We start from the raw sequence: 15887 nt of genomic DNA, 5'->3' as shown, positions 1-15887 counted from the left end.
ACCCCAAGAACACCATCCCAACCGTGAAGCATGGAGGTGGAAACATCATTCTTTGGGGATGCTTTTCTGCAAAGGGGACAGGACGACTGTACCGTATTGAGGGGAGGATAGATGGGGCCATGTATCGTGAGATCTTGGCCAACAACCTCCTTTCCTCAGTAAGAGCATTGAAGATGGGTCATGGCTGGGTCTTCCAGCATGACAACGACCCGAAACACACAGCCAGGGCAACTAAGGAGTGGCTCCATAAGAAGCATCTCAAGGTCCTGGAGTGGCCTAGCCAGTCTCCAGACCTGAACCCAATAGAAAATCTTTGGAGGGAGCTGAAAGTCCGTATTGCCCAGCGACAGCCCCGAAACCTAAAGGATCTGGAGAAGGTCTGTATGGAGGAGTGGGCCAAAATCCCTGCTGCAGTGTGTGTAAACCTGGTCAAGAACTACAGGAAACGTAGGATCTCTGTAATTGCAAACAAAGGTTTCTGTACCAAATATTAAGTTCTGCTTTTCTGATGTATCAAATACTTATGTCATGCAATAAAATGCAAATGAATTACTTAATCATACAATGTGATATTCAGGATTTTTGTTTTAGATTCCGTCTCTCACAGTTGAAGTGTACCTATGATACAAATTACAGACCTCTACATGCTTTGTAAGTAGGAAACACTGCATCCATCATCCAGCATCCATCATTCATGGTAAAAAATAATAATAATCGTACATACCCTGTTGTTCAACTGCATGTGCAATGCTGTCTGAGGGGGAAAAGATAGTGTTATTTCAAGTGACTTCCTCGTTGTAATTTTGCAAATGGACATGGCAGTTTCACGGCTATGGATTCGACCTTAAACATAGGGCGACTGTATCTGCGCTGTGAGGGATACAACATATTTTTCTCTGTGGATAAAAGAGTACCGCAGTGTCTTGGATAGTGGACTGCACTCTCAAACTGAATCTATTTGGGAGCCCCTGGTCTAATCTGTTCATTGTCCTCTCTGTCTACTCAGGCACTGGCGAAAGTGGCAAGAGCACATTCATCAAACAGATGCGCATCATCCATGGGACGGGCTACACTGACGAGGACAAAAGAGGCTTCACCAAGCTGGTGTACCAGAACATCTTCACCTCCATGCAGTCCATGATCCGGGCCTCCGAGACCCTCAAGATCCAGTACAAGTATGAACAGAACAAGGTGAGTCTGACTTGGGGATAGGGATTGGGGTCCACTCATTGGACAATGACCATATTGGTCAATGTATTTCATTATATATCTAGAGGCTACACTAGGGATAACTAATGGGAGCAGCAAATGGTTAGCGGCCAGTCTTGGCTGATTTCTTTTGATTTTCCCATGATGTCAAGCAAAGAGGCACTGAGTTTGAAGGTAGGCCTTGAAATACATCCACAGGTACACCTCCAATTGACTCAAATTATGTCAATTAGCCTATCAGAAGCTTCTAAAGCCATAACATCATTTTCTGGAATTTCCCAAGCTGTTTAAAGGCACAGTCAACTTAGTGTGTATGTAAACTTCTGACCCACTGGAATTGTGATACAGTGATTTTATAAGGGAAATAATCTGTCTGTAAACAATTGTTGGGAATATTACTTGTGTCATACATAAAGTAGACGTCCTAACCGACTTGCCAAAACTATAGTTTGTTAACAAGAAACTTGTGGAGTGGTTGAAAAACAAGTTTTAATGACTCCAACCTAAGTGTATGTAAACTTCCAACTTCAACTGTATGCATGTAACTTGGCATTGCATGCAGATATCCAGGACTGGTGAACCAGAGGTGCACCCATCAGGACTTCTATAGCCTAGTCATAGTATAGCCTAGGTGGGGAATACTACTACAAAATCCGCTACGGACTAATTCCCTTCTGGCATTGTCTGAATTCTCATCCACTCATAGGACCACTCACTGGCAACTGTTGGCTGGCAATCTCCGCATCGAATTGTCCAGCCACAGCTTTATATGTCCTCATCATCAAATGCAAACCGTATTCAAATAGACCATAAAAGTGGCTGTAAACCATGCCATAAAACGTAATGGACTGCTACAGCTACTCCAATCTGCTCTGTCCAGGTAGAGACACTAAGACACTGCCGAGGAGAGGCCTGAATGTATCAATGGCAAGACGGTAGTCTGTCTTTAGGCCTAAATTGATCGATAATAATCTGTACAAATGACCTAGCATGTTCTGATTTAACTGATCAGAATGCAGAAATGTGTAAATAATCCTGGAGCACTGTTACAGTGAATGTGAGTGACACTGTCCAATCTTTTACTCTTTTCCAACTGTTTCCCCTATCTGGTGTCCTTTTCCTCCCCCCAGTCCAATGCGCTGCTCGTGCGAGAAGTGGATGTGGAGAAGGTGTGTTCCTTCGAACAGCCCTACATCAGTGCAATAAAGATGCTTTGGACTGACCCTGGCATCCAGGAGGCCTACGACCGCAGACGCGAATATCAACTCTCGGATTCAACCAAATAGTAAGTCTATTTCTGGGATACACACACAATAGCTACAGTGGTTAGAGATTTGAGATTTTTAAATTGAAGAGAATGAGTTAGCGTAATAGTGAATATCATCTCTCCCTGACTCTATTAAATAGTGTTTTGTATGAGAAAGTGAGAGATTTAAGGAGACCAAAAGAAAGAGGAAAAAAACAGAGATGGAAAGAGGAAGAACAGACGGCAACGTTTCTCATCCTGCTCCACCTTAGTTCTATTTGAACTAACCTAACGAGACCTGAATTTCATGTTTGTTATGTAGAATTATAGGTCTGAATTTGTTCAACCCTAAAATGCAGAGTAAGCACTTTGTCACCATGGCTAATGCTTATAGCTTTCCAGGGACAAAACACTTTGTTGTAATATGACTCAGAATCAATGTAGTGATTAGGCTACTCTGTTTTTATGACTGATAAGGTTATCAGGACTGTAAAAATGAACCCAAATGTCCACATGGACCATTTTAGGATGTTAAGTTACTTGGCCCTAAAGACTTGAGCTATTGTGATTCAGCCCCCCTAACAGGGTTAGTGATAATTGTTACAAACGGATACTGCCTACCGTTAGTTTGTGAGTAGTAACAGGATACAGCTGTAATATATTAATGTACAGTGCCTTCAGAAAGTATTCATACCCCTTGACTTATTCCACATTTTATCAGTCTGAATTCCAAATGGATTCAAACATTTTTTTTCACCACACAATACCCCATGATGACAAAGTGAAAACATGCTTTTAGAAATGTTAGTAAATGTATTGAACATTTAAGTATGGAAATATCTAATTTACATAAGTATTCACACCCCTGAGAATCACCTTTGGCGGCGATGACAGCAATGAGTCTTTCTGGGTAAGCCTCTTAAGAACTCCTGGATTGTACAATATTTGCACATCATTTTTGTAATTCTTCTGTCAAGTTGGTTGTTGATCATGGCTAGACAGCCATTTTCAAGTCTTGCCACAGATGTTCATGCCTATTTTAAGTCAGAACTGTAACTAGGCCACTCAAGAACATGCAATGTCTTCTTGGTAAGCAACTCCAGTGTAGATTTGGCCTTATGTTTTAGGTTTTTGTCCTGCTGAAATGTAAATTCATCTTCCAGTGTCTGGTGGAAAGCAGACTGAAAGCAGACTGAACCAGGTTTTCTTGTATGTGATTTTGCCTGTGTTTAGCTCCATTCAGTTTGTTTTATCCTGTACCTCCCAAATTACAAGCATACCCATAACATGATGCAGCCACCACTATGCTTGAAAATATGAAGAGTGGTACTCAGTAATCTGTTGTATTGGATTTTCCCCAAACATAACACTTTGTATTCAGGACAAAAAGTTTATATCTTTGCCACATTTTTTGCAATATTACTTTAGTGCCTTGTTGCAGACAGGATGCATATTTTGGAATATTTGTATTCTGTACAGGCTTCCTTCTTTTCACTCTGTCAATTAGGTCAGTATTGTAGAGTAACCACAATGTTGATCAATCCTCAGTTTTCTCCTATCACAGCCATTAAACTCCGTCTGTTTGAAAGTCACTATTGGCCTCGTGCTGAAATCTCTGAACAACTGATCTCTGAACAACTCTCCCGGCAACTGAGTTAGGAAGGACGTCTGTATCCTTGTAGTGACGGGGTCTATTGATACACCATCCAAAGTGTAATTAAAAACTTCACCATGCTCAAAGCGATATTCAATGTCTGTTTAGTTTTTTTTTTTTTTACCAATAGGTGCCCTTTGTGAGGCATTCGAAAACCTCCCTGGTCTTTGTGGTTGAATCTGTGTTTGAAGTTACTGCTCAACTGAGGGACCTTACAATTATCTGTATGTGTGGGGTACAGAGATGCGGTAGTCATTAAAAAAATAATGTTAAACGCTATTATTGCACACAGAGTGAGTTGCTGCAACTTATTATTTTACTTGTTAAGCAACTTTCTACTGCTGAACTTATTTAGGCTTACCATAAGGGACTGAAGACTTTTCATTTTTAATTCATTTGTAAAAATTGAACAACATAATTCCACTTTGACATTATGGGGTTGTGTGTGTGTGTGTGTAGGCCAGTGACTACACATCTTAATTAAATCAATTTCCAAATTCAGGCTGTAACACAACAAAATGTGGAAAACGTCAAGGGGTGCAATGTATGTGATTATCTGTATGTATTTCTGTTTCCATGAGAGAGAGGGTGTGTGTGTACCTGGTTTTTGTCTGTGTGCAGGTGATTGTGCAGCATCAGGCACACTTGTCATGTGTCCCCCTTCATTCCACAGTTACCTTAGAGATTTAGAGCGAATAGCGACCAAGGGGTACGTGCCCACTCAGCAGGATGTGCTGCGGGTTCGAGTGCCCACTACTGGCATCATTGAGTACCCCTTTGACCTGGAGAATGTAATCTTCAGGTACTGGTGTGAAGTGCTGCCTATACCTCCGCCACTATTCTGCCCCCCCCCCCCCCCCCCCCCCCCCCCACTGCTGCTGGCCGCACAGCCCTGGGTCCTGGTAGCGTGCTCTCTGAGACTCCTTCCTATCAGCAGCTCTGAGTTTGTCTGAGGCCAAATCACTTCTCCTAACTATAACCAAAAAAGTAAAAAGGGTATTTAGTCCAGATCTTATTGAACTTGCGGACTGCCTCAATTTGAACTCAATATAATGCAAGGTTTAACACAGTCTCTGAGAGCTGCTATCAGGTACTGTACTCACTTTCTGGGAGATGATTGGGGGGTTTAGTAGGTGGTAGAGGTGGCAGGTGAAGGGTCACCCCCCAGAGCTCTCAGGAATGGGTTCTCCTGTTTGGGACTGACTGGTCCACTTGCTTTGGAGGGGGGTTATCTGCTGTCATGCTTCACTCTCTCTCTCTCTTTGTCGTTCCTGTCTCTCTTTCTCCCGGTCTCTAGCTATCTAAGCGATTTGGATCGTATTGCTGAACCCAACTTTCTACCAACCCAACAAGATGTGCTTAGGGTTCGCATCCCCACCACAGGGATCATTGAATACCCTTTCGACTTGCAAAGCATCATTTTCAGGTAGAAAGACATTCACACTTTTACTCCCTTCCTTGTGTTTTGTATTTCCTCTGAAATACATCATTGTTTCAATATTCATGTTGACTGTGCGTTGTGTGATATCAGAGAACATTGATCATTTTCTCCCTCACATGAACACTGATTCACCTGCTGCTTAATTGTATTCCTCATTGTTGTTTGATCTCCAGTTTTTACCCGCCCATCGTAATTGTCTCAGGCCCATCAAGTCTTAATTGTCACTATTTAATCCTCGAGATGAACACTGAACAACACTTCAGCCCCTTGCTTTGCATGGTACAATACTGGATGGAGTAGAATGATGAGCTAAATATCAGTTAGTCATCTGAAGATTTAGTCATCATAACAGGGATGTTGAGAAGCCGTGTACTCCAGGACTGTAACCAGTCTGGTGTCATTATGATGTAACCAGGCATGCTGCCTGTTAGTGTCGTCTGGGCCAAGCCAGTTGAGCTGAGGGAGGGGGAGGCCTCCTGGAAGTGGCCAGGCGGAAGAGACTGATCACTGGGCACCAAGGTGTAGAACAGCCCCCCCCCCCCCCCCCTCCAAGAGGATAATCATGAGGAGATGAAACCAGCGAACAAGAGCGATTACAAAAGAGTGCAAATCGATAGGAAGCCAGCATGTCAGCCCCTCCTACGCGCAGCAGCGCTAGAAATAACTCCCAGGATCACAATGAGGTTGGACTCGAGGATCCCTCCATCGCTTCACTCTACTGCTACTGGATGGATAGGCTGTGAATCACTACAGCAGTGTTTAAGGACATGTAGCCTATATAATAATATATTAGAGATATTCCTCAGGATTTCCAGACGATCCGCATTTAAATCTCAATCTGAATATTTGGCTAGTCAGATGGGGAGAGACTTGTGATGCAAGGAGCCCCCCTCTTCACCCCAACCCAATGTGTGTTAGAGTGATGGGGTCTGGTGCAGCCCAGCCTGGGTTGTACTCACAGCAGCTGCACAAGGCAGGCTTTCATGAGGACAAAGTAAACATGTATGTCTGCTGCGTTCGGCCGTGGTGCTTCCCTCTCTTAATTGCCTTTTTGAAGTGGTTGAGAATGTCATGATTTCTCTGGGCTCATCCTCCATAGGAGAGCCTATCCTTCTAAGTAGGTCACCCATCACTGCTACAGGAAAGGAGGCCGGCTGACGCGAAGGAGCTTTTATTTTAGGCAGGAGTCCTAGAGGACCCCATTTATCAACCCCTTCTCACTTTGCGGACGAGCCAGCCAGGGACGGACAGCGGTAGCTGCTGCTCACTAGGCTACGAAAGAAACCCTGATCCTCCTTTGATAAGATATCTCCCATCAACTAAACCACTGTTGGAAAATAGGAGGATTTCTGAGTTGCATGATGGCTAATCTGATCCATCTATAAATGCAAAATTCTATGAAATCCATGAAAATTATGTTTGGAAAACAACTGTAGCGGTATTCCCAAATCCTTGCCTCCACTCGGTACCCCTGCTTGATCTGTGATGGAGGTGCCCTCTGCTCTCCCATTCTTCCCCTCTCCCTGTATTCTTTCTTTCCCCCTCTGTATCCTCCCCTTCTCCCCTCTAACCTCCCTTTCCTCTCTCCTTTTTGCACTGGCCTACCTCCCCACACTGCTGCTGGGCTTGTGCTCTGAATCTGAAGTCACTGGCTGACTTAGATGCTGCTTCCAAGCGGGATAATGCCGTCCCGATCTGACCTCTCTGGCACACCTGCATCCACTTAGCTGGGAATGGGCTGGGATGTGGCTCTGCACAGTGCACACACCTTTTCTCTTTTCTTTTTGGTTCAACTTGGGTCGTTTAACCTGTCCTTGCACTTTCTTTGATTTACTGTACTGTATGTTGCATTAGTGCATAATAAGTTATCCAACTTAATTGTTATCAATTTAAGTTATTGATAGCATAATGCATGTCGCATGTACAGTATGTTGACTGCACATGCGTTTAATTTGTTTAATTCTCATATGTTAACATATAACTGCCTAACTGACAATCCTGACCATAAAGGAACATAATGTCCACATAATCATGTTTTCCAAGTAGTTGTATATGATGGTAAACACAATCAAGTGGGTTTGAGTGCTTCTTTGCACTGATGTATTTTAAAAGCAGATCAAAACGGTATACATCTTATTGCATTATAAGTGCTGTTCCCAATGTAACAATCATTTTAATTCCTTGATATCCATTTTATTTTTGCTTTGTTTGACAGTTAACCGTATTCATTGCTAGATTTTGGGCATTATGAATCCTAAAAGGTGATAATGGGACTAGCCTCAAATGTTTAAGTTTCACCAAATGATTTAGTTGGATACCCTTGTTACCACAATAAAAAAAAACTTAACTTGCCATCAATGTCTGAATTTAGCCTAATTTTGAAAACTTCTCTCCTATATTCATCTCTCCATCTGGGTCCTGTCCAATCAGGATGGTGGATGTAGGGGGTCAGAGGTCAGAGAGGAGGAAGTGGATCCACTGCTTTGAGAACGTCACGTCTATCATGTTCCTGGTTGCCCTCAGCGAGTACGACCAGGTTCTGGTGGAGTCTGATAACGAGGTGAGATTGAACACACACACACACCAGGCACACTGTCATTAGTCTCTTATTTACAGTCATACGGTAGATAGTAGCTTCTTATATCCTGCTTGTTTGTGTATGAGTCTGTATTTTGTTTTGTTTTCCATTTTGCTGGTGTCCCTTTGACTGCAGCTCCAGATGAAATGAGGATAATATGATCAGGCTGTTTAGTCATCGGAGAGAGCTGGTTTAGAACAACAAACTGTCTGATGGGTCATATGACAGAGAGTGTTTCATACAGCACTGCACCACGTTGCCAGGCGGAGCAGAGCGGAGTATTTTGGAGGGTAGAGACATCCACATCCTCCTGCACTGCTCTCGCTACTGGATCTACTGATCTGACAGTAAACATCATGTCACAGGAGCAGCAGAGCAGGCCCTCCTTACACACAGACAGGATGGGTGCCTCTGCATGGATAATGGGATTATATAATGCCAAAGATCTGCTCTCACATAGACTTAACGCAGACCACAGCAAGCTCACAAGAGCAAAGTTAATCCTAACATGCGCATTACTCCACCCATTATATTTTTGAACTACATATTTATTGATTCCTCCCCCCAAAATTTGGTGAACTTATTTGGAGGATGGGAGTAATACATCTCATCATTACCCCACCTTTATTTCCTATAAATGCCATGGGAGTCTTTGTAAATTGGTCTCTAGGGTACAATGATATTTTGAAAGCCGTATGATTGTTTCACTAGACAATTTCATTGTTTTTATCAAGTGCAGTCAGGAATTTAAAATGACACTGAATTGAGTTGTATGCAGTGGCAATTGGCCATGTGTTTTCTAACCAGATTATTCTTGTTTTTTTTGTTAGGCTAGATTCACTATTTTGTTAGAACTGTTATTAAATCAAGCAGTATCTTGGATTAATATGAGCTCATGAATGACCAAAGTTTTTATTATTTAACTAGGCAAGTCAGTTAAGAACAAATTCTTATTTACAATGACGGCCTACCGGGGAACAGATTTTTCTCGGGGATTCAATCTAGCAACCTTTCGGTTACTGGCTCAACGCTCTAACCACTGGGCTGCCTGCCACCAAATATATGGGTTTGCTCTAGTAGAGAAGGGGTTGTTTCTTCATAGGATAAGTAACATTTACTGTCAAGTTTTTTGGCCCAATAGATGAAATGAAAGCAATAAATTGGTTGATTTTTAGATTATTGAACAGAACAAAATGTTAACACTAATTAGCATATGTTGAAATGTTTTTGCATGATATAGAATAATGAAAACCTGTTTGTTTTTCATTAACCTAATAATCATGTTAAAAACATCACCACTGTTGGCTCATTTCAAAGCAAAAAAAACAATTGCATATTTGAATAATAGCTACATGTAATAAAAGTTTAGGTTTGTTTTACATTACCTTATTTTGTGCCTGCCATTTGGCTGTAGGCTACTCTGCTAGCTAAAAACTGCTTCTCACATCTCCCCCATGTGAAATAATCAGATTTATAATTAAATAATATACCCTGTCAAATATTCTTATACTTGCCAGTGCAACCTACAACATGTTTCCAGTTTTGATATACTGTTGAATATATTCGCTCCCATATCAGCAAAAATAGAACATTTATCATGTTTGCTCACGGAGAAAAAGCACATTGCTAGCAGCTGTTTTTACCGTTTCAAAATAGCCTGGAATCACGTAGATATTACTTCTAAACAAAATACCTTTTGGGTGGCCTCAAAGTTCTTCGGTTTATTGTTTGAACAGTTGCTGTGATTATATTTAGTTATCTATGCAAAATAGACTACTTTGTGCATAGCCTATATAGATCAAATAAAGGAACCAAGCGAGTTCTGACCATCCTTTCCTTTCTCCTTTCTGTCCCTATCGCTCTACCTCCCTCTTTCTCTGTCAGAATCGGATGGAGGAGAGCAAGGCTCTGTTCCGGACCATCATCACATATCCCTGGTTCCAGAACTCCTCCGTCATCCTGTTCCTCAACAAGAAGGACCTCTTGGAGGAGAAGATCACTTACTCCCACCTGGTCGACTACTTCCCAGAGTTTGATGGTAAACAACTCTTTACCTTTATCCTAGAACCTCTCTGCACTGGCTAATGTGGCCATGTCCAGTACCATGGCAGCTACTGAGGCAAATGATCAAATATAATGCATATGATTTATTTATTTATTATCGGAACATTATTCATTTCAAACTCTACAGGTGGCATGAACAGACCTGAATGTATTTTTGTTAGTATTTAGTGACACCGTGTGGCTAGACAATGAACTGAAATGTAATACAAATTCACACCATTCAGGATTTAAATCGCTTTTACCTTTTGAGATCATGTAACGTGTTGTCCTTTCAATTTAAAATGTTGTGTGTTCGTTGGTAGCACAGGTACACAGTGATGTGTCCTGTTGCCTGTAGCTTTGGGATAATGTGTGTGTGTGTGTACCCCTAGGGCCCCAGAGAGACGCTCAGGCAGGCCGGGAGTTTATCCTGAAGATGTTTGTGGACCTGAACCCTGACAGCGACAAGATCATCTACTCCCACTTCACCTGCGCCACGGACACAGAGAACATCCGCTTTGTGTTCGCTGCTGTCAAAGACACCATCCTGCAGCTCAACCTGAAGGAGTACAACCTGGTGTGAGAGAGAGAAATTGAGAGAAACCTCACACACAGCACAGAGTACACATCTACACACACACCTGCACTAACACACACACGCAGACACATTCACCAACATGCATTTACACACACACACTTGATCACACATGCGTAATATATTCCAGGTTCTATTCACCCCTGGTCCCAACATCCTCCTGCTCCTTGTCTATGGTTTAATTGGATGTGTTTTTCCAGCTCCAGTCATTCCCCCCACTCCTCTCTTCCCTGCCCACTGCAGCCTGCATCCCTCCACTGACTTGACTTGGTGGTTGACAGCTCTCATTTGTCACCTGGTGTGGCTTGCGTCTCTGGGTCACCCCTGTTAAAGGAGGGGGACTTGGGGGTGGGTAGGTAGGTTGGTAACCCACCAGTCTGCAGAGGGTTGTGGGTAACTGCATAGAATCGTTGGAGCAGGTGCGGGTGGTGCTGAGGTGTGGGGGGGAAGCTCAACTCTACATGGTCTTTGAGGTGTGTGTTTTTTCCAAACCTCACGCTAGGCTAGAAGTCACCTTGCACTGTTGAATATAAAAAGTGTGTGTTACAATCAAGTGGATGCTCACACATAGACAGAGCAAGGGTGGGAGAGATGAAGTAAATTGATCTGTGTATATTAAGAATTATTTTAGGTGAGTTTATTGACTATTACTATTGCTACTACCGCTTTCCCAATGATGTTAATTAAAGATGAACAAGACCGCAGCGTTTCTCATTTCCAAGAGGAAAGTCACAATTATCCAATAGAGGATGTAACCTACATGATTGGAAACTGTTAAAGTTTCCTCCTTAATCCACTGCTCCCCTGTCCATCAGACAAAACATCATTTACATTTTTCACAGAACCCCTTGTTGAATTGGCAGCATCTTGTAACATTCTAAAACGACAATATGAATAAACTGCAGCACTATTTAGATTTAATTTGTCATGATTTTTACTCCTTTAAATGCTGTACCATTTGCCAAATGTTTTGTTTGCTGTAGATACAATCAAGTTGCCAGTATCAGTTACATCCCCCAAAACTTTTCAGATACGATGAACAAAATCAACTCGTTGGGGAATGGGGTGATGGAGATGACTGAAACGAAATGTGTATATTTACATGTGTCTTCTCTCATAGTTGCATTGAAAAGTTTGGTACATTAATTTAGGCAAAACTCATTTATATTTGCCGTACTATACCGTTTCTTTTGGACAATTGCCTAATTAATTACAATTGTTTGATAGTGTGTTTCTGTGACTTTTTTAACATTTTGGTTATCTTCCAATGAAGGTAAACAACTTGCTGTACTTGTGCAGATGACATAAAGGAGTAGTAAGGAGCAATAGTTTGTTGTAATAAAGAAATCTTTAGTGCTGCCAGGTAACTTAAGTCACAAGTTGGTCCTCTACACGGTGTCAGTACAACTTCTCTTTGTTAAAGGTATTGGATATTTTTTGCCCTATTTGGCCAATATTTTGAGAAATGGCAGTGATAAATAAGAGAAGTATTTTTTTTATTTGTCTAATTTATGGACCAGAGCTCTAGATGTTGTTCATCTGACTCTTCCTCCCTGCTTCCATCTAGAAGTGTCTCCATCAGATGGGAGACTGGGAGAGACGGGGTCCATACTGCTGTTAAAAAAATATGATTTTATCGGCATGTGATCTACCTTTCTTTAGAGACATCATACTTTGTAGTTGCAGTTATGTTCTGCTTCAATTTTGAAATGCTTGAGAATGGGAAGATTCTTTTCCATTTTGGGTTGGTGCATTATGCAAATAGAAAAAAAGAGACTCATCAGTGGTTGAATTTAACTGGTCTGTGCTTGCATTTTTGTCATTTAAGATTTTAGTTTGGTATTGGTTTTTAATCCCATATCTTGTCTTTTGCTTGATAGTTAAGATTCCATAGCTAACAGTATGTCGATAGATTGCTATTTTGTCTTTAACGTAATTCAGGTGAGTTTTCATAACTTTTCATTATAAGGGCTACTACTAGCAAAGTTGACAGAGAATTAAAGGACTCTATGGATGATATAGAGCAATATGTGCAATTAAAGTGAGTGTTATGAATCAGGGAGCCAGTGTTGGGGTGTGTTGATGCCAAGGGGAAGGCCATTGCCACAGGTTGAGTGCAAACTGTCCAGGGATGCCAGTTGGTGATCATTGGAGGATGAATTCTGCTGGCTATTTGCCTGTAAACTTTGACCAGCCCGTTTGGGCCTGAGCAGAGCCTAGTAAAACCATGAGGGGATCGCATAGCTACCTGCCTCAGCCAATCTTTAGTGTGCTCTTCCGTTCCCACCTGCCATTTATGTCTTCAGCTTGGCTTTAGTCCATTGTTGTGGATGGTTTGTGTTTTATGTGCCCTACTAGTCATGTTTCTATTCTTGACATTTATATACTAAGAAAGATCATGACTGGAAGACATATGATTGCCACAGTGCTATTTGCACTCCAGAGAGCGTTGGGTGAAAGCGGTTAGGTGAAACTTAACACTTTAGAGAGTTATCATGAATGCAGACTTGTTTTTCATATCTTGTATTTTTGGTGCCAAAAATAATGGCCAAAGTGGCAAAGTGAAGTTTGTGCTCTGTTTAAGATCTTGCTGTGTGTTTACAATTACATTGAATTGCAACCTAAGAATGTTTTGCCCATAATGTTGGCTTGGGTATACTTTTCAGTCCCCCTTAACTAATGTCCACTGTATACTAGCCTGGCTGAAAGGTCCAACTTTTACCTTTCCTCTACATTCTCTACCCCAGTTGTTAAATGGTTTGTGCAATTCATGGAAATATCTATACATGTTGCTTTCACTGAAGGTGGAAAAGTATGACCTTTTTTTTGGACTTAATTAAGTGCCACAGTGTTTTAAAAATGTTGGACATTTTGTAATACCTTGTCATTTGGCCAACCCACGGTGGATGCGGCCTTGTCGTGAAGGCAGCTTGTGAGTTGTCAGGGATGTTTGGTGTTGCACAACTTGTATTTGAAGGCCTTTCTTTGTTAATTAATGGTCCCACACCTAATACTTAAATACCACATTATTTGTGAACTGTACATAAAAAGCAGAAATATATGAATGCTTCCTGTACAACTGCAGATGAGGCTTTCAACTAAATTTGAACAGACTTTTTGTCGTGATTGCATATGTCTGAACGGATGTTTTTGGTTTAACTTGTTGAGCTTGTAGGCAAGTTTTCATTTCTCTCTCAGGAGTACGAAAGTCTCTTGCCAGGGCAGGCTGGACTGAGATGTTGCCAGTGGTACTTCAGATCACCACCAACAAGGCAGCTTGTTTTTGAATTGTTTTAGAGTGGTTACTGCTTCTCTGCTGCTCTGTTACCTCAAGAAGCACACTCCACCCCTTTGACCTGTGGTTTACTTTCTTAGGTAGAGTAGGGTTTAGTTCTACACGTGACACTCATGCTGGGCTCTCTTCATGCTTGTAACCCCCCAGTGGTTTTGCATTCATTTAGTTAAATTGTACACATTTTGCTCTCTACTGTAGGTATCTTGCATCAGCTTGTGATCCAGTGGTTTTGAGGTGTATGATGTGCTGTGTGGTTGCTTCACTCTAAAAAACACTGTACAAATGTCTGGCACAGGCCTCCCTCCCTGCTGTTGGCAGATATGAGAATGCTACCATGGGTTTTCTGAGCATACAGTCAGTGTCCGTTTAAACCAAGTACATTGTTTTTTTCCACATGTGGACTATGGACAGTGTGTATGTAGCAATGTGTCATGTGCACCCTCTACAGCACACTAATTGAACATTACAATAACTAGTAAGAGAACACGGAATAAGTACTGTCGTCACTGAAACCAGCACAGTGGGGATTGAGGAAGGGATACACTACTAGAGGCAAGTCCATGCCATAGACTGACTAGCACTACAGTATATACAAACAGTTGCCACCATTTTTCCATACAGTTCATTTTGAAATAAGCCTGTTAAACTTTATTTATTGTAATGCTTTGCCAAGTGAAGGTACCGAAAGAGTAAAATACTGTAGCAGTTGGATTCATCGGTGAATTAATGAATATGGTGTTTTTTAGAATATCAGCTGTTGTCTCCTCTTACTTGATCTTTAATCCTTTCTTTCTCACGGGTCAATGCACTGAACCTGCGCTGCAGCAATGGGACTTCCTGCATTCATGCAACTTACATGTTCATTCAAGCACGTTTTGTTGGTACTATGAGATGTGTATACACTTTTGATGGTTAATGCTTTTTCTTGAGATCCATACTGATGTGATGGATGCACAGAAATGCTAAAAGCTCTTATTGCATCTTTTTGTTTCTTTTGTAAGGCTGATGCATTACCTGAACTCTTGTATTTAGGAGCACTTACTATGATAGATTTTTAAATAAGAGGTTAAATAAACTTTGTGTAGTGGTGTATAAATTGAAAGTAATGTATTTTTTTCTTAAGTATACCAAATGTAAATTATGTACAATAATGAATGTGCCAATCCCCTTTCTTTGTAGAGCCAGACTCTTAACAAGTGCCAATGTTGTGAAAAATCATAAGGACCTATGTATTTCATGGTCCACTTTTTAAAACAAATAAACACTAAGTATGTGATTTAAGATGAATAAATAAATGAAAAAGGTGAATTTTATTCTGTATTTAATGATAAACTGCTGTTTTGAAAGAAATCACATTTTAATTGCATGTGTTGGTTTGGTTTGGGTGGGGGGAGGGGGATAAACTGTATTAATGCGAAGCCCTCCAGAAAAGGGACCTAATGGGTATTGATTTACAGTATTTTAGCCATATTTCTCTTTTGTATGTTTCATTTCAACCACTGTTGCCTGAACCTCATTCAAACATGAAAATGATTTTCATAGCCTTCTCCTTTAAAGAAAAAGTATCTGTTTTAAATTGGAATAAAATGTGTTCCTATACTCTGCTGGTGTTCTGTCTGTATATTATGAACTCATTTCTGAACAATTAGCTTTTGAAATACAGCACCTTTTAATGAGGCTTTATGATTGAAACAAAAAATCATCCAGAAGACAAACTTGATACATTTTATGTGGTTGACATTTGTTGTTGATACCACAGTGGGAAACGATAGAAAACAGAAATTAAATGCAGCTAGTGTACGCATTCAAGGTGGAATTTGTGTTCC

The 15887-nt window shown here is 41.2% G+C and overlaps 1 protein-coding gene across 14 annotated transcripts in view; it reads left to right on the top strand.

The window, feature by feature from the left end:
- LOC110521465 (guanine nucleotide-binding protein subunit alpha-11) overlaps window positions 1–15660 on the top strand; it is a 70365-nt gene extending 54705 nt beyond the window's left edge. For 12 of the 14 annotated variants that reach the window (XM_036969512.1, XM_036969505.1, XM_036969502.1 and 9 more), the window contains 7 exons: window positions 1007–1191; window positions 2340–2494; window positions 4783–4911; window positions 5407–5535; window positions 7981–8110; window positions 10013–10166; window positions 10564–15660. In XM_036969512.1, coding sequence (XP_036825407.1) covers window positions 1007–1191; window positions 2340–2494; window positions 4783–4911; window positions 5407–5535; window positions 7981–8110; window positions 10013–10166; window positions 10564–10754 — 1073 coding nt within the window. In that variant the 3' untranslated portion in view covers window positions 10755–15660. The remainder of the gene's footprint in view (window positions 1–1006; window positions 1192–2339; window positions 2495–4782; window positions 4912–5406; window positions 5536–7980; window positions 8111–10012; window positions 10167–10563) is intronic. The other 2 variants (XM_036969508.1, XM_021599032.2) reach the window with 1 other exon arrangement.
- The last annotated feature ends 227 nt before the right edge of the window (window positions 15661–15887 follow it).

The sequence above is a fragment of the Oncorhynchus mykiss genome, chromosome 30 (assembly GCF_013265735.2).
Source record: "Oncorhynchus mykiss isolate Arlee chromosome 30, USDA_OmykA_1.1, whole genome shotgun sequence".
Lineage (NCBI taxonomy): Eukaryota > Metazoa > Chordata > Actinopteri > Salmoniformes > Salmonidae > Oncorhynchus > Oncorhynchus mykiss.
The sequence above is the reverse complement of the archived record's forward strand: the minus strand, read 5'-3'. Positions and strand labels throughout refer to the sequence as shown.